The following is a 24,849-nucleotide window of genomic DNA, read 5'->3' as shown; positions in this document are numbered from 1 at the left end:
GCAACCAACCAAACAAGTGCACCATCCTCAATAAAAATAGACATTCCTTTCCAGTGTTGTGTGGAGTATGACAAATTATTCATTAGTAACCAGTCAAAAAATGAAGTTGATTTATAGTTCAAAATCATTTAAATGCTAACATTGTGTTGTGACAAAAAATAGGCTATATTGCCAAGAGTTTTTTAAGACCTATGATGTTTGAATAATGTGCTACACTTCATAGAACACTGGAAATGAAAGTCTCTTCTAATTGAGGATTGTACACTTGGATGGCTGGTTACTAATTATACAATATTTGTTGATTTAGTAAGACATCACATTGAACTTGCTTTGTGTCATTTGGCTTAAAATGGTATGTCATTTTGGGTCCTTATTGATTTTCTTCTTAATAGTGAAAATTAATCTTGCTATTTGGAATGAAAAGTGTTTCTTATCTACTCCGTTACACATCATTAGTTCAGAATTGTTGCATGTTTCTTATCTACCAGTAAGGATTTATTTGTATGTTATTGTGACCTTTTCCTAAAATATATCTTTCTTCTCTATATATTGGAATGGAAAATCACATTCTTTTGGGGTGCTAATTTATTGTAGGAAATGAATGTGAGTATAAAACCACATATCATATTTCACTCTTTAAATATAGAAAGCTTTTTTATTTCTTATGTTAACACTCTACTCAAGTTATAACATTCATATAATTATATAATAAGATTGTGTATATAAACTCCTTTCCTAACCATACATTATTGAGAATTTCATGCTCTATTACAAACTTTTTAAATTTATTGGAGAAGAATATTGATTTTGGATTCCAATATATAGAAAAGAAAGATATAATTCAATAATATCACAGTAAAATACAAGTAGTTTCTTGTTGGAATGTGCAACAATACAAAATTAATAATAAGTGGAGTAGACAAGAAACCCTTGTCATCCCAAACAGCAAAAATAATTTTCACGGTTAAGAAGATAATCAAAAATAATTTTCACGGTTAAAAATAATCCTTCGCGTTCGAATCGTGTTTTCCCGTGATTTTTCTCAGCAGGTGGTGCGGCCGCCGGATGATCATTGGCATTCTCTGCTGATGTCATGGCTGCTCTGCGACCTCCAGCTTCTTTACGAACTGGTGGTAGAGGCGTTAATGGGGTGGTAATCAGAGAAGGGATGAGACCTCCGTCTCGTCAACCTGTGGTTGAAGGCAAGGGAAAGAAAGCGATTGTGGATGATGGAGCGGATACGAGGAATGTGGAGTTTTTGATGCCAGGTACACATAATCTTGCTTCTATGAAATCGGGTGATGAATTCTTGAAGGTTTGTAAATTTTCTGAAACTTCTGAGATGAATGAGGATTGGTGTGGGGATTATGATTTGAAAATTGTGAATGGTCAAGAATGGGCTATTACTCTTGATCTTGTTAAAAATCCTGGAATGGATTCGATAATTGACGGAATTGTGATGAAGGATATCAATAAACAAGAAAGTATGGATGAGGTTGTTAAAGCCTGGACAAAGCCGAAGCACATTAAGATCGATTTGAATAGGGAGCAAGTTGAATTATCGGAAGATGGGGTTGCTGTTAAGTTGAATACGGAGATGGAAGAGAAAAATAAACATGTTATGAGACATTCTGTTGTGATTAAAGTTTTGGGTAATAATGTGCCATTCCCAGTGTGTAGTATGGACTGAGGAAACAGTGGAGCAAGTATGGCGGATTCCATCTAACGTCAATTGGCATGAACTGGATCCTCTGTTCGTTCAGTACGAAGGAGGCCGTGGAGGAAATTCTCAACGGTGGACCGTGGTTTGTTGGTGGCGACATTGTCGGAATGGATCGGTGGACTTCTGCATTTGATCCTTACTCCTTCAAGGGGATCTCCGCTCCCATCTGGATCAGATTCCCTTGTTTACCGCTATACTGCTGGGACGAAGATAACATAGCGAGAATAGCATCTCGATTTGGTACGCCGATGTATATAGATGGGAATACCTTTCGATGGGGGAAGCGGGAATGTTGATTGTATAAAAATATATATAAAAAAAATCTTTTTAGAACAACCGACATACCTCCACGCCGGCCCCATCTCGCCAAAACGACGTATCTCTTCGCAGACTAGCCGGTTACTTCACGATAAAAGGGAGAAGTAGAGATAAAAAAAAAAACTGAACTTTCGCTCGCTCGCTTCGCTGCTTCGACTGCGTCGTTGTTGTTCGACTGCGTCGTTGCTGTTCGACTTCGTTGCTCCGTAGAACGTGTCTAGGGCTCGCCCTTCATCTCCTCTTTTCGTCGTTGCTGTTCGGCTCCATTGCTTCATAGGAGGCTGAGAGATTGCACGCGTCGCTTCTTCAACTCCCCGTGGCTGTCCGACTTCGGCTCCCTCGTCACTGTTCGACTTCGTTCCTTCGCTGGAGAGGGAAAGGTTGCACGCGTCGCCTCTTCCGCTCCTTCATCGCTGTCCGACTTCCTTGCTTCGCGGGAGGAATAAAGATTGCACGACTTACTTCTTCGGCTCCTTGCTGTTCGGCTCCGTTGCTTTGCTAAAGGTGCAGAGATTGCACCGTCACTTCTTCAGCTCCTCCTCTACCCGATCCCTGCTCCCTCTCTCCCTTTATTATACTGTATATTATATAATATATAACATGATAATATAATGTTATATATTATATTGTTATATTAAAAATAATATAATATTATATGTATTATATAAAAAAAAAGAAAGGGAAAGAATTAAAAAAATGGAAATCTAAATAAATGTTGAAACCCCGGCCGTCGCACCTTAGGTCCGACCGGGATGGTTCCAAAATGAAGACCTCATGTCGTCGATCTTAGATCCGACCGAGATGATTTCAAAGTGAAGAACTCGCGTCGTTGATCTTAGATCCGGCCGAGATGGTTTTAAAATACAAGACCTCGTACCATCGATTTTAAATCCGGTCGAGAAGAATTTAAATTGAAGACCTCGTGTCATCGACCTTAGGTCCGACCGAGGTGGTTTTAAATTCAAGGCCTCGTGTCGTCGACCTTAGGTCCGACCGGGAAGAAAATATCGGCAAATGCCGTCCCGATTTCTCCCTCGGTGGGGAGGTGACGCCGGGAGGCTATTGAAAATTTCTTGAAAATTCTGAACTTAATGAATTTTTGAAAAAATGCAGATCTCTAAAAAAAAAAATTTAATTAGAGAACATTTAATTTACCGATTGTATTAAGAAGCTACTATGCGCTTATGCCAATGCCAATTCACCCTTTTAGAACTAACTTCTGCAAAGAAATTCAACTATAAAATAGTAGTTGAGAAAAAGAAAATTATATTTATAAAAAAAAAATTCTTTAACATTCCCTTATCTTTCTAAAATATTAAATAAATAAATATTACAAATTCCATCGCATCTTAGATAATTTAAACATTTACTAAGGTAGTGGGAATTGATATTTCTCTTTAGTGGGTTAGTCGATAATGGTGAATCAGATGCTATTTAGCAGATTATATTTTTTTAAGCTGGCAACAGAGGGAAACAAACTCGTTCTCAATTCTTCATTGATACATGTCATGCATAGAACAGATGCATGTCTTAATAGCATAAATTGATGACTTTGTTCATTGAGAAATTTTATCCAATCATCTTAAAGTATAATGACATGCCATCTTAAAGTATAATGACATGAATGTATTTATGAAAGTCATTATAATCCTGTTATGACTACAACTGATCATATCTAAAGGGACGGCATTGATTACATGCTATATCAAACTAGAGCTTCTTCCCCAAGCAACTATGTACTGAGCATATAGTATTGTATAGAATTGTTGGAAACATAAACTCACATTTTTATGGTCAAATTGTTTTGTAAATTTCATCTTTATAGACATGTATACAAAGCAATCAACCCTCAAAACAAACTCAACCTACAAATAACTCGAACTCAAGTCAAATTTAAACTTTTGGGCATCTTAGTCTATAGGATTAGGTTGTAAGACCCGCTTTCGGGCAACTTCTTACTGAAGTCGTAAGCCCCCAATGTTTTAGAAAAAATTACTAAATAAATTGTAATGAACCTAAAACCCAAATAATCTAATTCTCTATTTATCTTTGGCTTCCTTAGTGTATAGGACTTGGTTGTAAGACCAGATGCTAATTCAATATCAATTGGGTCGCTTAGCTTATAGTGCTACGTCCGTGAACCTCATTTAGGCAACTTCTAAGGAAGCACTAAGACTAATCCAATCCAATTCAAGCCGAAATTCCAAACCTCTGGGCATGCTATTCTATAGGATTAGGTGTAAGACTCTTCATTTGGGTCAACTTTTTATCTAGTGTTAGTCGTTATATTGTTTTCTTATTTGTTTATGGTAATATTGCTATATTTTTATAATTATGTATTATTTTGATCGCTAAACCCTTAATACTATTCATATTTATTATTTAAACCTATTTTGGGTTTCTCTTAGTTTGTCTTATTACGATTTAATGTTGTTTTTTTTTTTTTTTTTTTTGACTTCGCTTTTTTCATGTTGTACTTTTTTAATGGGATAGTCTCTTCGTTTATTTTAAGTCTATTCTCCATATATTAAATTTAAATTTCTCTTTGGTGTAATTCCTAGTCTATATGTTTTGTTTTGGTTTAAGACCCACACTTTAATACGGCCGCTTAGCTCAGGGCTAGGTCGTAAAGACTCAAACCGTTTAGCAACTTCTAAGGAGAGGCCATAAGACTATTCCAACCAAAATTCACCGGACTTCCTAAATTGGAGAGCCGTAAGCCCAAACTAAGCAAACTATTCGGCACCTCCCATAATTTGGAGCCGTAAGTCCAAACTAAACAAACTATCGGGCAACTCTAATTGAGCTTTTATTTTTTTTTTGTATAACTCTCTTATACTTATATATCATATTTAACTGGGCTTAATCTTTCTAATTTGGATTCGTATTAGTTCCCAATCTTATATATAATTTAATTCTGGCACTCCTAATTGGAGTCGTAAGCCTTAAACTAAACAAATTTAGTAGGCAACTTCTAAGGAAGTAATCAAGCCCTAAACCCAAATTGAATCAAAACTAAAAATTCACGATTTACCACTTCACGTCTACTCGAGATCCTTAGAGGATGTCAACCTGGATGCTAATGCAGATTCCTGGACACTCACGGTCAATGATTGTTAGTGTTGGTAGACTGAAATCTACGTATTAATATAAAAATAAAATTAAATCAATTATTTTTTTTTTTTTTTTTTTCTTTTTTTATACCCGGGACGATGGAACCATGGCATTCTTGATCGGGTTTACCTTCATCTTCCCCACAATGAGACTAAAAATATCTAAAATATATTCATCCTTAATCGAGAGTTCTTTCTTACGTGTTAAGAGGGGTAATTAACTATGAGTGCTTGCGCTCATAGGAAGTAGAAATCCTAGAATCTATAAACCCTGATACTACCCGCAGGGGAAATCTGGTTAATTTCAATCTGACTTAAGGGAAATGGAATCCTACAGCTGCAAAGTAGGATTCGTGCATTCGTGCCATTTTTCTTGAGCCAACAGATTTCTGGCGACTCCGCTGGGGAGTACTTCTCTCTCCATCTTTGGATGAAAATAGAACTTATAATTAGTCTATAATAATAAAACATCTAAAAATAAATATAAATGTTTATTCAATGCAGTTCTGTGTTTTTTTTTCAACACAATTCAGGTTGACTGTAATTCTTTCAAGTTCTGTTGATAAGTTAATGAGTATGACGCCTATGAACTCATTCATGATTTTGAAGTTGGGCGAGGAAGCAAGTGCTATTCCCTCAGGTCATTATGAATACAAGATATGCAGGAGCAATCATTCAATGCAGAATTATTTTTGACGTTATATAATTCCAGCAATTCCTTTCTGAGAACACTACTGAAGTACCAACTGTTAAAGGAGTTGCTAAAAAGTCTGCTACTAAAGCTCTTAGTGAAAAGGCTCCCAAGAGGGCCTCTGTGTTTTCAAGGCTCTTTATAACACATGTTGTTGCTCCGGTCATTCAAAAGAAAACTTCTGATTCAAAGCTGAAATCGGTTGTCATCAATTCAGCCATTCAGAGTGAAATTTCTGAAGAGTACAATGCTGAAATCTCACCTGCAAACACTAAGCTTTCTAAGAAGGATCGTCATAAATCCAATGCTGGTTTTTGAGCTAATGGTTAGGAGACACATTTCTCTATTGAAGAACCACTACCTCCGATTGAAGCTAATGTATCCACAAATAATGGCTTCAACCCATTGGAAGTGGGTGAAGATAAACAGTGCTAAAAGTGAAATCAAGAAGTATTTTTGAGAGACTGCTCGCCCGTAGCAGCAACTACCCAAGAAGGAAGAATCTGCCTCTTCCAAAATATACAAAATACTGAAGGCTGTTAAAGACAAAAATCTGCAACGAAGATTTAGAAAATATGTCATTGAAGTTATGTCCTCAAATGCAGTTCGACCTCAGAGCAACAAATTTTTAACAATACCTTATATAGAGGAGTTTAGACGTCCTCCATACTACTGAAAACCAAGAGAATTCTGTCCTAATATGGGTCGATACCCATATTACAGAAGAAAACAGTTGGGAGAGCCTTCTGATAATTTACATGCAAGAGATTATAACAAAGATATGATGTACGAAGACCCCAACACTAGTATCATAGATCTGCCCATTCAAAGGTACATTCTGATGCTGGTGCTGTGGGATAAGAGGAGTGTGTCGTTTGTAGTCAAGGATACTTCTTCTCAAGTGATTATGGGGGATCTCTTGGTTCCAAGCTTGGGTTCATGGAAGATTGCCACGGTGTATGAGAGTCGATGTTGCAAAGAAAGGGAGGATCTTTGGAGACAGCTTGAAGAGGGTATGAAGGATTCTAATCCTTCCATTATTGGTGGGGATTTCAACTATATTTTGAATAAAGAGGAGAAGAGAGGAGGTAAGAGGTTCTTATTTTCCAAATGACCGAGAGATATGAAACAATTTATGACAAACTCAGATTTTCATGATGTGAGAAGCATTTGACCAATGTTCACTTGGTGCAACAACAAAGAAGGAGCCTCTCGGATATGGGAAAGACTGGATAGATGTTTGGTGAACTCGGTTGCTCTTCAAAGAATTCCTTCAGCTCTTACTAGGCATCTAGCAAGAGTGGCATCGGATCATAGTCCAATTGCTTTTAAATTGGATGAGAGGATACGTCCCAAGATGAAGAATATTAAATTTGAGGATACTTGGAGGTCCTATCCAGCGGCTAGAAGCATTGTGTATCATTTTTGGAAGAAGAATGATTTTGGTGATAAAAGTGATATCCTTCAGAGGAAAACTAGTAGAACGTTGAAAGCATTGTTTTTTTGGAGCAAAAATAAGTGCAAAAATCTGAAGACACTCAAGGAAGATCTGAAAAAGGAAATTTTTGAACTCCAAAACAAAGAAGCTGTGGGTGTAGATTGGACTAATGAGGATCTTCTTTTGCTTAGAAGCAAAGTTCACGAGCTCAATGTGACTTTGAATCGGTTATCTACATAGTGGTATCAAAGGGCAAAATCTAGATGGCATGAAGAAGGAGACATTAATTCAAAGTTGTTCCACAACTTTGCCACGGCTAGAAGAAATGGGAATAGGGTGGTTCAAATTAAAGATGTGCATAATAACATTCAGGAGGAAGATGATCAAATTGAGAAGGTTTTTATTCAATTTTTTGAAGCTAAATGGCAATCTAGAACCTGTGAGCTATCAGGTTGGCCGGTGGCATCGGAAAACCAGAAACTGAGCCAGAATGATGCTGCTGATTTGAGCTCTGAATTCACAGTGGCTGAACTACAGGCTTCGGTATTTCAGCAAGGAAACAATAGATCTTCAAGTATGGATGGAGTTACTTCATCTTTCTATAAATGCTATTGGGATATTGTGTGGAAAACTTTATGGGAAGCTATTAAGTGCTTCCTAAACTCTGGTCATATGAGTAGGAATTAGAAGGATACTCTAATTGTTTTGATTGCTAAAATCAAAAACCCTTTAACTCCATCTAATTACAGGCCGATTAGTTTATGCCAGACTAATTATAAAATTGCAGCCACTATTCTAGTTAACAGATTGAAGAAATGTATTTCCAAAATGATCACTGAAGAGCAAATGACTTTTATACCGGGAAGGTCTATCTCTGAGCATTGCTTGGTGGCTCAAGAGATCTTTCACAAGTTCAAAATATCCAAGAACAAGAAGGGATTGATGGCTCTGAAGCTAGATATGGAATAGGCTTATGATAGCATGGGATGGCCTGCACTTGATCAAATCCTTAAATGGTATGGATTCCCTTGTATGTTTTCTAACCTTCTCATGGAATGTGTTGTAGATGTGAGATTTTCCATCATTATTAATGGGAAGAATTTTGAGTGGATTGATGCTCAAAGTGGAAAATCTGCATTGCCTTCTTCTATGATGGCTTCAAATGCTTTGTCTTTGGCCATTAATAAAGATAGTCCATATCTTTCCAACTGGGGAATCAATCTCCTTAGGGAGTCTCGAGAGTCTTGGTGCCCCCCTCCGAAAGACAGGATGAAGATAAATGTTGATGCGTCTTTGCTTAGATCTAACTGTGCTGGAGTTGGTGGAATTTTTAGAGATCATAAGGGAAGGTTTATTCTTGCATTTGGGGAAACGAAAGTCCATTGGGATATTACCAAACTTGAACTGGAGGCTGTATTCTCGGTTTGGGAATATATTAGGAGTTGGATGCTTGAGTACAAAGGGGTGATTATAGAGAGTGACAACCGACGTCCAAGTGCAGTGTTAAATAGGCAAGGGATCCCATATCAAAGATGGATGTGGGCAAATAAGCTAGTCCATGAAACTAAAATTATGAACTTAGAATATAGGTTCTCTTACAGGAAAATTAATGGAATTAATAGATATTATGATTCATAGGAAGATAAATATTCTATGCATTCGGGAAACTAAATGGGTTTGATAGAAGGTTAAGGAGATTGATAGTTTAGGATTTAAATTATAGTATTCGGGTAGGTGTCATATTAGAAATGGTGTAGGTGTGATTATAAATAAGAGTTTGAAGGATAATGCTATAAAAATTAATATAATTTGCGATAGAATTATAGCTTTAAAAATTATTGTTGATGCTAAGATTGTTAATATTATAAGTGGTTATGCTCTTCAAGTAGATTTGTATATGGGTTCAAAATTAAAATTTTAGAATGATTTAGAAGAATTAATACAAAATATACCTGTTGAAGAAAGTTTTTATTGGAGGAGATTTAAATGAACATATTGGTAAAGAGGTAGATGATTTTAAAAGCATTCATGGTGGCCATGGGTTTGGAATAACAAATAAAGGTAGTAAGATCATATTAAATATTTCTTTAGCTTATAATTTTTTATAATACCATATTTAAAAAAAAAAGATAAGCATTGCATCACTTATAAAAATGGATATAGTAAAATTCAGATTGATTATTTTCTTTTAAAAAAATTAGATCATTTATATTGCAAAGATTGTAAAGTTATTATGAGTGATAATTTATATAGCCAACATCGATTATTGGTTTTGAACTTTAATTTAAAATGACAAAAAATAAAAAATAAAGTAAAATGACATTTTAGGATTAGATAGGAGCATTTAAATAATATTAATAAAATTATTTTTAAGAGCAAGATTTAGATTGTAAGATTTTGCGTGTGCATGAGGATGTTAATGTAATGTGAGAAAAGTGGCTAGTGATATTAAGAATATTGCAAAAGATGTGCTTGGAGTTTCGAAGGGAAAAACTTCTAATAGAAAGATAGTTGGTGGTGGAATTCAAATGTTCAAAAAAAGATAAAAAATAAGAAGATTTGTTATAAAAATTAATTATATATAAAAATTTTGATAATTGGGATAGCTATAAAGAGGTTCGCAAGGAATCTAAAAAAACTATTTGCGATGCAAAGAGCTTAGTTTTTAATGATTTATATAATAGATTAAATACTAAAGAATGAGAGATATATGTATAAGTTGGTCAAACAAAAAGATAGGTGTAGTAAGAATTTAATTCAAGTGAAGTGTATTAAGGATGAAGATCAAAAAGTAATTTTCTTAGAAGATGATATTCAACAAAGGTGGATGAGATGTTTTGCTAAATTTTTTAATGAAGAATATAAAATACGATTGACTTTAGTGATCTAAGCACCCTAAATGAAAATAAAGATTTATGTTTTTATCATTGTATTAGTAAAATCGAACTTAGAGAGACTTTAAAGAAAATGAAATGCAGAAAAACTATTGGACCTGATGATATTCCAAAAGAGGTGGTGGAAATGCTTAGGAGATGAAGGAATTTCTTAGCTTGCTAAAATTTTTTATACTATCTTGAAGATTAAAAAGATTTCAGATGAGTAGAGATTGAGTGTGTTAATTCTTATTTTTAAGAATAAAGGTGATGCACATGAGTGTGTGAATTATAGAGGAATTAAGTTATTGTGTCATACTTTAAAACAAAGGGTGCGAGAGTTATGGAGTGTAGGTTGCGGCGTGATACTAATGTTTCTCAAAATCAATTTGGATTCAAGCCTGGTGGGCCTACTATGGAAGCCATACATTTATTCAGAGGTTTGATGGAGAGATATAGAGAGAATAAAGAAGATCTTCATATGATATTTATTGATTTAGAAAAAGCATATGACAAAGTTCTAAGAGAAGTGCGATGGAGAGTTCTTGAAAAAAAGAGTTAATAATGCTTATATTCAAATCATTAAAGATATGTATGCAGGAGCTATTACTTGTGTTCAAACACAAGGTGGTTTGACCAAGCTTTTCCTTATTTCGGTTGGATTACATCAAGGATCAACCTTAAGCCCATATCTTTTTTTGCTTTAGTCATAGATGTTCTCACTAGACATTTGCAAGAGGATGTACATTGGTGTATGCTTTTTGCTTATATTCTTCTTGTTGATAAGTCTAGAGAGGGAGTTGAAGATAAACTTGAATTATGTAGGTCAACCTAAAAGTCTAAAGGTTTTCGTTTGAATAGATCTAAAACTGAATATATGGAGTATAATTTTAGTAGTACTAGACCTAAAAGTCTCCCTCAAACTTAAGGGAAAATTCTATAAGATGATGGTGAGACCTGCAATGCTTTATGGTGTCGAATGTTGGTCATTAAAAGAGAAGCATAAAATTAAGTTAAGTGTTGAAGAGATGAGGATGCTTAGGTGGCTGAGTGGCTTTACCCTTAGAGATAGGATACGAAATGAGCGTATTGGTAAAAAAGATGGAGTAGCTCCAGTGGAAGATAAGATTACAGAGAGTCGCCTTAGATGGTTTGGTCACATAAAACGAGGGCCTTTTGATGACCCGGTTAGGAAAGTAGAGGTATTAGATTTGACTTATGTTAAGAAAGGTAGAGGTAGTCCTAAAAAGATTTGGTTAGAAATTATTATAAATGATCTTTCTTTATTAGATTTAAATGAGAATTTGACTTTTAATAGTATATAATGGAGAAAAAAAGGATTCATGTAGCCGACACAATATTGTGGGACAAAGGCTTGTTGTTGTTGTTGTTATAGGATTTAAAATTATCAATTTTTTGTTTGATTTAATATTTATTCTTAAATTTTTCTCTAATCAACGTATTATTTGCTATTTAAAGATATTTAATATTAATAAATACATATTCTAATTATTTTATATTTTGTGTCAAGTTTAAAATGACATGTGTCATGCTAGGGCTGTCAAAATTGGGTTACGGCCCGTGTCTGGCGTCTCGGAGGCGTATCCGTATTCGACGCGTGTCCGATACAGCACGCCTCATAAATAGGCGTATCCGTGCAACATAGGTTACATGTCAGGTTCAGTTCCAACCCGGAACTAACCCAGCACTATTTGGGTCACATCTCGAACCCGACCCGTTCTTGAAAATGAGTCAGTTTTTCGAACTCGAACCCAAACTGCTTTAGGTTCGGGTCAACCCGGCATGACCCAAAACTCCAGTATACACGAGCACATGCAACATGGTGGCATATGCGAAGAGGCGAAGTGAGACGCGAACGACGGTATGTCGAAACGAGGATATACGGGAAGCCGAAGTGGGACGCCAGACACGGGCAACAGGACGCCGAACGGTGGCAGATGTGAAGCCGAAGCGGGACGCCGGACGCGAGCATACACGAACTTGCGAAGCAGAAGCGGGCAAGCGCCGCAACACGGGCAAGGGAGGGCGAGCGAGGTCATTTCGGGTCATTCTCGGGTTTCTATGTCAACCTGAATCCAACCCGATTTTACAAACGGTTCAAATCCCTAACGAGTCAGATTCTGTTCAACCTAAACCCAAAATTTTCAAGTCAGGTTCAGGTCGGGTTTTCGTGTCGTGTCAAATATTTACACCCCTATGCCACAGCGTACACTATGCGTCATGGCTCCACGATGAATTTTGTGTCGCGGTGCACCATTTGTCATTGAATGACACAATACAAGTTAATGTGATATCTTATTGAATTAACAAATGTTGTACAATTAGTAATCAACGAACCAAGTGCATCATCCTCAACAAGACGAGACTTTTATTTCCAGTGTCCTATAGAGTGTAACACATTATTCCTTTATAACAGGTCAAAAAATGAAGTTGATTTGCAGTTCAGAATTATGTAATTACTAACATTGCATCACAGCAAAAAATTAATTACTTTGCCAGGAGTTCCTTGAGGCCATGATGCTTAAATAATGTGTTACACTTCACACGATACTTGAAAGAAAGGTCTCTTCTTATTGTGGATGGTGCACTTGGTTGGTTGGTTGCTAACTATATAATACTTATTGACTCAACAAGACATCAAATTGAATTTGCATTATGTCATTTAGCTCAAAATAGTATGTACTTTTGGTACCTTATTTATTATCCTTTTAATCGTAGAATTATTTTTATTATTTGGAATGGCAAGTTTTCCTTGTTTAATCCATCACTCGTCTGTAGTTTTGTATTACTGCTTATTCCAGTGATGAACTACTTGTATGTTGCTGTGATATTTTCTCAAGTATATCTTTCTTTTCTATATATTGAAATTTAAAATCACATTATTTTGGTGCCCATAATTTATAATAGAGAATGAGTATGATGTTTTGGGGTATACTCACAAAACATATTCTACTCTTCATATGTATATAGAGCATTTTCTATTTTAATTTTATCTTACATTAACACTTCACTCAAGTTCTAACACATATAAATATATAATATAGAAGGGAGGTAGTGTGCCTAAAGTTTTTATTAGAAATGTTAGTCACTTGTTCTGAATTGGAGAGATGAGTAGTGCCACACTTCATAAAAAACACAGGATCACGAATGAATTTTCAATCAAACATAATATATTTAATTCTTTCATGAAACATAGAAGTGTTGGCAATGTATGTTGCAAGACACTTTTCACAGTACATGCCCACAAGCTATGTAATTGAAAAAAAAAATTTAAAAAAAAAAATTGAGTTTTTTTCCAATTGAAAGTCTAAACGAAGAATAACTATTAAAATATAAATATCAAATTAAGGATATATATTTAATATTGAAAGGTTTGCTCTTGCAATGGCAGTCCACCAAACAATTTTGTAGAATATGCTAAAAGAATAATTTATTGTAAATGAGTGTGGTGTTAACTTAATAGATAGCTCCTACTTATGAAAACATAAATGAAAAAGTAATACATGCATTATGAATAATAAAATAGTTGCAACTTAGATTGTGATATTAATGTAATAAATGAAATCATAAAACTGGGTTAGAATAATATTACATTACATGAATGATTAAAAGTGTTAATTACTCGAGGATGATTTATAATTGATGATGTTCATGATTATTCATAAAACAATACTACTCAACGCATTTATATGTTAATATATCTATATGTGATAGCATAAGGCATATTCATTGTGGGCATTAAAAATTTGTGCCCTTGCCACTCCATGTTTCGAGAGAGTTTTATCGGATATGTTTCAAGTTAAATTTTTAGAAATCAAATTGGATTGAAGATAAAATACTATTCACCCTCATTTTATTGAAGATAAAACACAGGATCACGAATTAAATGTCAATCAAACCTAATAAATTTAATTCTTTCACGTAATAAAGATGTGTTGGCAATGTATGTTGCAAGACATTTTTCATAGTAGATGCCAATAAGCGATGTATTTAGAAAACTAAATTCTCCAAAAAGAGTCTTCCCTGATTGAAAGTCTAAACCAATAACTATTACTAAAACATAAATATCAAATTAAGGATATAATTAATATTGATACACTTGTTCTTGCAGTGGTAGTCCTCCAAACAACCTAATAGAATATGCTAAAATAATAGTTTATTATAAATGAGTATGACATGTAATTAGTAGATAGCTCTTATTTATTAAAATATAATGGCAAAGTATAATACGTGCATTATGAATGATAAAATAGACATAATTTATATTGTGATATCAATGTAATAAATGCCATCATATCATCTCATTTATATGCTAATATATCTACATGCAACAGCATATTCTTTGCGGGCTCTAAAAATTTGCGCTCTAACCTCTCCGCATTTCAAGACGCTAAAAGAATAATTTAGTATAAATGAGTGTGATACGTAAACTTAATAGATAACTCCTATTTATTAAAACATAAATGGCAAAGTATAAGACATGTATTATGAATTTTAAAATAGATGTAATTTACATTTGTAAATATGAATGTAATAACCCAATGATATTATTGGGTTCGAATAATATTGCATTACATGAATGGTTAAAAGTGTTAATTACTCTAGGATGATTTATAATTGATGATGTTCATGATTATTAATTGGAAAATAATACTCTATACATTTATATGCTAATATTTCTATATGCAATCACATAAGACACATTCATTATAGGCTTTGAAAATTTGTGCCCTAGCGTCTCCGCATTTCTAGAGAGTTTTATTCGATATATTTTGGGTTAAATTTAAAAAAATCAATATGCAGAGATCTCAACCTCATTTTGCAAGGATTTTAATATCTGAGTTCAGGTTTGTCATAGCCTCAAGCTCCTATGGTTAATTACACCACTAGCACTTTCGATTAAAGTTAGTAATTCGATAGACATTAAGTATTTAGTGTATAGTAGTAGGAGATTTAGTACTGGATTTAAAACTTACTATCTTACACTTAATGCAAATATCTTAATCAAAGGAGGTAGTCAACCCAACCTAATTGAAAGATCCTTATTGATAACTACAAGTTGGTTCGTTCAATGATATCTTATAGGCTTGGAGTGAATGTTTGTCTAAGATGATAAATTCAAGTCGAATTTAACTAATAAAGTAGTTTGTGCGCTATTAAATATATCTTATGATTCATCACTCGTGGGTTTTAGCTATTGGGGTACATATATGTTCTAATTGTGATCATAGTTTAATGGTGCATATTTGTAGCAAAATCACCTATTAAGAAGGTCCCAACCATAAATATTTATCTGTTGTGTCATTTTGTGGCAAAACCACTGGTTAAATGACACATATCCTATTCTTATTGGCTGGAGATTGTTTAAGAATTAATCTTATGGATATTTTTGACAAAACATTCATGCTTTGTGAGCTGAGATTTTTCTCAAACAATTGTGTATGGCGAATTGATTTTGGTTTGAGTTATGGAAGATAGACTTCACTTGAATATTTAGAAATTGATGTTGAATTTTAAAATTTATTGAAATTCAAACCTCAAATGATTAATTTTTTTTAATTTAGGGGTGTTTTTGAAAATAATGTAATTTCTTTCGGTTGAGATTTTTCGTCAACATAGTCATCATCAGGGTTAGTTTGACCCGTTTTATTTTGATAATTGAATCTTGTCAACTTTGTCTACTTGCTGACAAAAGATTAGGTATGATCTCAATTCATATAACATTTTAATAATAGAATTTTCTCTGATTGACATTCACTTTCAATAGGACTATCATTGGAGTGGGTTTAAATAATTATATTTGTTTATCCGAACTTTATCAACTCTGCTTACACACTAACGAGGATCAGGTTTAACTATTGATTTTATGAATTATTATACAAACCTTAATTTGAGAGTTTGCAGTTTTGTAATGAATTTCATTTGAAGAGGGGTTTTGAAAGCCTAATGTGAACATAAAACAAAAAGTTTATGTGAATTTCACAGTCGTATATTCATTTATTAATTCAGGTATTGTCAATTTCAGTCCTTTCAAGGAGGAGGATTAAATTAAAATTTACGTTTCTATTTATTTTGACCCATGCAACATTCTTGTATTTTTGTGTTTGCGAGTTTAGCATGTTTGTTGGAGCACCTATAGGAATTTAATTTAAAAAAAGGATTTTATTTGGCTCTCTTTACCCTATGCAACTTTCTCATATTTTGTTTTTTGCTGTTTAGCACTTTTCTTAGAACACATTCAAGGATTTTTATTTTTTCTTAAATGATGTGTATATTTTTTTTATGCATATGCACGATACGCTTGCACGCTTTAGGTGCACTCACCTAATCCACTTGCATGCATTTTAATGCATTTGCATAGTTTATTCATTCACTTTCAATGTACTTACATGCTTTTCTATGTCTTCTCACAATATATTTGCACATTTTTTGGTGTAATTGTGTAGCATATTTTCATGTCTTTCAATATATATATATATATAATTTATTAAATTTTCTAACTTATAAAAATTATAGCACTTTTCAAGGCAGCTACACATATATCGTGACATTGGCATGCTTTTCTATGCCGTAACTCACTTCTCGAAGTGGTAGCACTTTTCCCTAAGGTTGCTTCCATCTCCTTCAATCTAGACTTATGGCCCACATAAGTGTTGGATTTTCTTGCGTATAAAGTGCATTGAGGAACATATTATTTGAGCAGTTGGATGTGGTTGCTGTAGTTTTTGGCTACAATTTAGTCAATTTATATGGAGTTTTTATATGTATGTACTGGTTTTGCATTATGGTTCAATTCATTACACCTATTGAGTATGATGTTATGCATATTAATAGACATGCACACATGAACACACGTGTCCACACTTGCATACATGCATGCAAATGTATGCACATATAGACACCAATGCAAATATACATGCGCACATACACACGCACGTGTAAATATACACACACATGTACAAGTGTGCATGAGCACGCTCGCACACATGTGCACACACATGCAAAACACATGAATCTCCTTCTAAAAGAAAATAATCATTTCTTTTAAAATTGATAATTTTTCAAATCATTTGGTCATTAATTAATAATTACAATTGATGGCTTTGATTACACTTTAAGGGGCTATTTGGTTGTTGTGTAAAGTATTCCAAATGCGGAGTTTTTGAAAATGTTAGTGTTTAGTTTGAAGTAAAATAATGCAATATAAAATTTTGATTCATTTGAAATACACCATCTAATTCTTTTTTTTTTTTTTAAATTGGAATTCCTTCGATTTGGGCAAGTTTCAAATACATCGGAAATTCATTCTTCCAATTGTCCCCCGCCACCTGCCGCTAGCCACACTACCGCTAATGTCAGCCATTAACTACCACCTTCTTGCACTTCACATTGCATTCATTTTACTTTAACCAAATAAAAAAAGTTATCTCATGCATACTTTTTACAATCCTCCAAACAACTACAAAGTATTCTTTTCACACTGCATTCCTTTTACATTGCATTACTCTCATAGGCAACCAAATAGCCCTTTAAGATAATGCAATTTTAGAGTGTAGAGACTTTCGAATAGGTTGGAATCAAATAAAAGGTTGCTGATGATCATATATTTGATAATTTTGATTGGATAAGTAGATGGTAAAATCAGACCTTAGAAAGATCTTCTATACTTCAATCAATCATCGTTGTATTTTTGTTGTGTTTATTAAATGGCTAAATTATCATAAAAATTAATGAAATTATGTTGAAGACCTTATTTAATGATGTGATCTTTGGATTAAAAACCTTATAAAGTGATATATAAAAATAAAATTGGAAGAAGATTAGTCATTTTTTATCTTTTGAGATATCTCATGTGTGTGTGTATATATCAATGAGTTTTAGCTCAGGTGGTATGCTCCTTAATGCTGCTGCATATATAGAGGGTAGTAGACTCTTTCCGTTGAGTTCATGGGCCTATAGCTGAACTTTTGCCCAACTTATTATGATAAAATATTTGGTATAAATTTCTACCTTTTCAAAAAACTACAAAATATTAACTAAATTTAGGTAGGAGTAATTGGAAGTAAAATATAATTTATTTGAAACAATGCCATGTTTATTAGTATACATTTCATGATGGCAATTAATGAATTAATGATCAAAGTTGTAATGTAAGGTAGTTTACATTTATTCAAAGACTACAAATTGCAATTTTTGTTTCATATTAATGAAACATAAATGGGTGTGAGTGGATGAGTGCGTGAGTGCAGGCATGGGCAAGCCAAATGACTATAGCTATGTGTTTGGTAAGTTATACTTTACTCATAATTGAACTTATTTTTTTATGCACTATTATAACGAAAGAGGAAGATTAAGATTCAACATTAGAAGCGTAAGCTTTAGCACTTTTAGCTCAGTGCGTGTGTAATGCACATATTACACGTGATAGTGATAGTGATGTAATGCACATATTACACTTTAGAATTAATGAAGCATATGCTTTTGATGCTTGAAATTGATGCTTTGAAATAAAGGTAAGTGTTACGCTTTCAATATTTGAAGCGTAAACTTCAAGCTCATAGCTTCAAAGCACATGGGGAAGATGCTTCTAAGCACAAAAAAGTGAGCATTTAAGTTGATTTTTTGAATAATTGATGCCACTAACTTTTTTTTTATTAGACGATCGCTTGCATGGGAAGATTGAAGATAATTCAGGGAATGATTAGAAAATGAAATAACTAGAGAGGAAAATTTAGGACAGGAAATATATGTTTTTTATCTCTAATACTAATTGGGCATCCAACAAACTTTTTAGTAATTGGTCAAATCATCAAGCATGTTTTACATGTGGAAGCTGATTGTCGTGCATCATGTTTGGGTCTAATGTACATATTTGGGTTGACTTGGTATTTATTTGGCATTGTTGGTCTTGGTGTTATTGCTGTATTATGTGCTGTGTTTGGCTATTCATTGATATACGAGGTAAAATCCTTGAGGCTCTCAGAGAGATGGACAAAATGCTTTGCAAGTTTCCCATGGTCTTGAAGCCATGGAGGAGGCGCTTGTGCAAAAAACTTTCTTTTCATGTTTTATGAGCAAACCAATTGAGAAGCATCCTGAATGGAAGATTTATTATAAAAGTTGTTTCTCTTTTTTCCTGACAATGAGCCCTTCAGATTTAGAGTTCTACTTGTGGGTTGCAGTTATATTGTTTTTTTTCTTCTAGAATCATGCATATGGATGCCTGTTTTTTAATAGATCGGTTATCTGTCTTACTCAAAATATCTTGGCCTTCAGGAGAGCTTGCCAACTTTGTGAGTTTCTATTTTATTTGTTGCCAACTTTGTGAGTTTCTATTAGTATCCAAGTGATTATTGAATGTTACTTATTTTCTTTTACAAATTTTTATAATTTACATCTCCCTGCAAGTTCCTCAACAGCAATCAGTTTGCAACATCAGTTTGTAATATAATACTTTGATGCTAGGAATTGAATATTGGTGGTGGTTTGGTTATTTCTGCATTGGAAGAAGCTTGTGGAACCAGCAAGTCTAGAATTAAAGAAATGTACAACGTTTCTGGTGATCTTGGTAATTTGTGTCTTCATTACCTCTATGGGTTTAATCATTATCATCTTCTATGTCATTATTTGATGATTTTGCACTTCTTGAAGGTGATGTTGCCCAAGAATGCCGACAAACCCAAAAGTTACTTGCTCAGCCTCGTCCTATTTCAATAAGTAACTTATTTTTAATGCTTAGAAGGATAAGGTACTGGAGCCTGCAAAACACACTCTTGCCATTAAGTTCCATTGAGGCTTATCAAATATGATTGATGAATTTGATGTTATTTGATGTTATGCATAATTAGTGTTCCCTAGGAAGTTTATTGCATTTCTTTCATTTTACCCATTCGTGATGGGCTCCTACCATAATGTATTTTTCTTTTATATGCTGGATTTGATTTCTTGTTTGATATCTTTCTCTGATTTATGTTTGCCTGCCAAGCTTGAACCATGCCATTTACTTTCTTATGATTTATTTGTTGAGTTTGACTGTTAGTTTATTTTGACTTCCCTCATTTTATGTGTAGATTGGAAAAAAAGTTTGAATTATAAGTCTGTAAGTGTGAGACTCTGTGCATTTCTTGACATATTAATGATACATGCTTGCCTCTCTCCTTCTGTTTCTTAATTATTTTTTTTCAGTTATTTGTATGCATGTATAATATGGTCTACTCTTTTGAGGGGCCATTGTTTATATGTTCTGGTGGTAGCTACAAATTAGTGGTCTCATGCCTGTTGATTGTAGTTGTTTTACTGTTAACTATAAATAGTGAGTTATGTTGTTCTCTAGGGCGTATTTTGTTTCCTTGTGAATCCTTGTGTTAATATGATAAAGCAATTCTTTGTTTCTTTATTTTCTCAGGTCTGTTCACCTTCTAATTTTCTAGTGAAGTTACTTGTACTTCACGTGCTTAGACATATTTCTTTGCATTAGCGTGGAAACAGGTAGTGGCAGTGCTGCTAGAAGGAAACAGATTGTTGTGAAACTGATGCGCTTTTGTAGAGAAATGGAGATGAAGTTTCTTGTCCGAACGCTTGTAAGACGGTGCTTCCTTTTTTGTTCCCATTTTTACAGTTAATTTTTCCTTAGGCCTTTGGTCAGTTTGCTGATAAACGTGCATGTTTGATAAGATGGGTACTTATTTAATTTTTGAATGGATAAGGCTTTTTTGGGTGAATGCATAGCACTGATATTTTGGCTTTTGATTGAGTAAAGAATATAAGGATTATGTCCACATTTCGATAATTTCCAGCAGTAGTGGAAAATTTAGTTGTCTGTATTTGCCTATGGAATATTAAAATTAGATGTTAAAATCATAAACAGAACATCAAACGTGATGTTTATTGTAACTAGTAGTCTGTTAATGCTATGAATGCTTGAGAAGGGGTTGAGACGCCAATGCCTAGCTTGGAGGCATTAATTTTGCTGAATTGTACTTTGTTTGAGATGAAGTAGACCGTGATTCACCAATATTGGTTGACCTTTAAGTGATTAGAACTTCAAAGGAGGAGACTTGAATTCACTGGTTTTGAACAATCACAGAATTTGGATAAGCAACATTTGTGGAAAGTTCCTACAAACAGTGCCACAAATGTTGCCAAACTGTTATATATCAGAAACAATCGAAAGCCATGAGAGATTCTAAGGGTATGTTATTCATAGAAATTGATCATTTATTACACACGCACAGCCTAGGAAATATGTGAGCTTGCCCTGAAGAATATTTTTGTGGATAGACACTGATGCTTAAAGCACTGAGTATATTTCAAGGCTTAGAAAAGGAGTAGAAATGCCTTATTTGAGCCATTCTCAAAGCGTTTCATAAAATATTGAAGGACAATCTTAGAAAGCATGTTCATTACTCAGACCGATAGGGTTTCACTCCTTTCTTTGAGGGAAGGACGCTCCTATCATCAATGGATGGGCATCAATGAAGGTGGGTATCTAGCAAAGCCAACAACAAGCATAACGTGTTGCAAGGGAGTCTCCCTAAATGAAAAAAAAAAAACCATGAAATAATACTCCTTCCGAAGCATGTGCATATGAAAAATGTACAAGGGCTTGATGAAGAAGGGACTACAAATGTTGATGAACTTCCTCATCTTACATCATATTGTTCCACCAAACCAGAAAACACTTCCTAAAGATGTTTTTTGTTATGTGGTTTTGATATGACAGGGCTGGACAAGGCAAGAAAGGAGCTTATTGGGGTGGAGCAGCAGAGAATTAATACATTATAATTTGAGGAAATCAATTAGGAAAGCCTTTCCTAATTGAATTATTTTCAAATTAAAAAGGGAGATATATTAGGAAGGGGGCTGAATTAGGAAATCCTTCCTATGATATCCTTTCCTAATTGAAATATTTTCAAATTAATGAGGGAGATATATTAGGAAGGGGATTTAGGAGGGAGGGAGGAAACCTATTTAAGTTCATGGTAGGGTTTATTTTATTCTTATGCAGAATTTTGTCTAGAGTAATGTAGTTTTCTTTTGTGAGGGATCCTAGTGGCATCTAGGGCTTGGGAGAGAATATCTTTCTCTCAAAAGAGGATCAATTGTATCTTACTTCTTTTTATTTGGTTTCCTAGCAATAAAATTCTATTATTTTGCTGAAATTTACTATTATTCGCTGATTTTTGTGGTTCAATACGTATCAGGTATCCCACTTAAGGTTCCTAGAATACCAAAATGAAGAAGATTCACCCTGCATGGGATATGATTATGAAACGTATTTGGAGTGATACCAGTGATTCCAAGGAGGTAGCTAGAGCATATAGTGGTCACTAAGAAATAGCGGAAGGCTAGCAAATGATGTTTTGAAGAAACAATTGAGGCAAGCCCGATCAAATCCCCAGAGCTGAAGAATCTCTTGAAAGTCTAGAAGAAATGGAAGTTAAGCATGTTCAACTCCAAAATATGATTGGGGCTAGTTTTATTAAATCTCTAGTAACTTCAACTCCGAATACTTAATTAATTTTCTTAGCGTGGAGATATTAAAGCTGGCCATCTTATTCATGTCTGGGTAATGGTCGATGTTCAATGTGGTTCATTGTACTATCTCAGCTGGATCCTCTAGTTCAGGTTTGCATAGTTTGGTCTTTGGCATGGTCAACTTGACTTGAAATCATTATTTCTCCTTCAACGGTGATTTTGATCATCATCATCAGCCATTCCCAATTTTTCAGAGCCAGTTAGGATTTTTTCCCTGGATTGTGCAAATTGTCTGGGCCAAGGAAGCAAAATCATATGATAACTTAGCTTGTGATGTGTTAATATTTGATATTTTTTTCATGCCTACTGTTTTCTTTGGATTGGTACTTTGAATAAGTGATGGTACTTGATTATAAAGAACAAATTTTCTTCCATCAACAAGGTAGATAAGATTGACATTTTTTTGTATCTTTTCTTCATGTCTCTTGCTGTTGGAGTCTCAAAGATGCTTATATTATGGACATGCTGTTGAGCTTTATTCTGTAACATTTCTCCATGTCTAAGCATAACTTTCTGTTTTATTATAGGTTCGTAATTTGCGCATAGGAGCCATGATGAAAACCATCTTACCAGCATTAGCTCAGGCTGTGGTTTTGAACTGCCACTCACCTATGCAACATATTGGATCTTGTGAAAGCCTAAAGCCACAACTTCAAGTACATGATCCACTAATTTTTATTGATATTTGATTGACTTTATGTTATTTTGTGGTATCTTCATGTTATCATATCCCTTGAAAGTTTATTTATTGCTTAAGCCATTTGAAAATTTCTTTGATGTTTTTGTGCCAGTAAAACTTTCATTTACTCGTTTTGTGGGTGATATCTTATGGGTTAAGCATCCGTTCTGCCGCTTGGATATATTTCTTACAAATTTATTAATTCTCAATTAATGTTGTCGCCTTTTACATTATCTGACTTCATCTATTTAAGTACTCACAAGTCCAATCCATTGGCCACTAATGCAAAAACCTTGGAACCAGTACTATCTTCTGCTGACATGTTACCCTGAATAGTAACATGTGGGCAATGAATACTGCGTGACCTGACCTGGCTTGAAGGTTGATGTATATAGTAACCTGGTTGATTGACCATGAAACAAATCCCAAATTTGGGCCAGGAAAGCCTATCTTATTATTTGCCATGCCAGACTCCGGAACAGGGTTACAGATCCAGCGTAAACATGGCTTAACAGCATGCAGGTCTGGTCCGATATTAAGGAGGCATATTTCCTTTTTCGTTGAAGCAACCCTCGATGCTCTTCCTTCAAACATTTAAAATTATTTTTGAGTTTTCTTGAAAGAAAATTTTAGGGTTTATGTTTTTTTTAGAAATTTCTTTAGGAAAGCTTTAGAGATTGCTTTGATCTATGTTTTCCCTACCTTACATGTCAAAATTTTAAGCAAATCATGAAATCCGAATTTTAGGGTTTCTCCTTTTGATGAAATTGTTATAGGGATAGGTAGAAGAGGTTAAGGGAAATCTTTTGGCATACAAATTTTAATTTTTCATTAAGCAAGTTTGTGTTTAAAAATTGTTGGAAGCTTAGGTTGTTTTTTCTAAGTTAGGGATTTTAGGGTGCATGTTTAGGAAAGTTATTCCATATGATTTTGAGAAGTCTCTAAAGTATAGAAACTTTAGTTTTGAGCACAAGAATAATTTTGCTAATTATTTGATGCATAATTCCGAAAATAAAAAGAATTTATATATAACTAAAAGAAAGATGGATGTTTTAGAAGGATTTAGGCTAAATTAGATGACTTTTGAAATTCCTATTATTGCTATTTAATTAAATCCGAAAATCGGGTGATGTTTTTTTTGGCATAAGGTTAAGCAAAATTATAGGAAACCTAGAAAAAAACAATGTTAGAACATAAGATTAAGAAAAGCAATGTTGGAACATAAGGTTAAGGTTAAATGAATTCTTTGTCTTTGTCTTTAGGTAGTAGAAAAAGAATAAAGAAAGCGAAAGCGGAGAAGAAGGTTGTGGAGGTAGGAATTCTTTTCCTTACATGTTCAATTGCTATTTCATGTTTATATCATGTTGTATTGTAAAGCCTTTTATAGAAATAGAATATTTATTTTGTTTCTTTCATGTTTCAAATTCATGTGTAAAGCTTTATGTCAAACATTTGT

The 24,849-nt window shown here is 34.0% G+C and overlaps 1 protein-coding gene across 4 annotated transcripts in view; it reads left to right on the top strand.

Moving 5' to 3' along the window:
* Positions 1-24,849, top strand: part of LOC110095953 (DNA ligase 6) — a 73,433-nt gene that overhangs the window by 22,383 nt on the left and 26,201 nt on the right. For 3 of the 4 annotated variants that reach the window (XR_002303029.2, XM_020821686.2, XM_028701299.1), the window contains exons 4-7: positions 19,643-19,745; positions 19,829-19,925; positions 20,655-20,757; positions 23,242-23,370. Coding sequence is in view for 3 of the 4 variants with exons in the window: in XM_020821686.2 (XP_020677345.2) it covers positions 19,643-19,745; positions 19,829-19,925; positions 20,655-20,757; positions 23,242-23,370 (432 nt within the window). In the remaining variant the exon portion in view is untranslated. The remainder of the gene's footprint in view (positions 1-19,642; positions 19,746-19,828; positions 19,926-20,654; positions 20,758-23,241; positions 23,371-24,849) is intronic. The other variant, XM_028701298.1, reaches the window with a different exon arrangement.

This window comes from Dendrobium catenatum, unplaced genomic scaffold, assembly GCF_001605985.2.
Source record: "Dendrobium catenatum unplaced genomic scaffold, ASM160598v2 fragScaff_scaffold_1671, whole genome shotgun sequence".
Taxonomy (NCBI): domain Eukaryota; kingdom Viridiplantae; phylum Streptophyta; class Magnoliopsida; order Asparagales; family Orchidaceae; genus Dendrobium; species Dendrobium catenatum.
The sequence above is the reverse complement of the archived record's forward strand: the minus strand, read 5'-3'. Positions and strand labels throughout refer to the sequence as shown.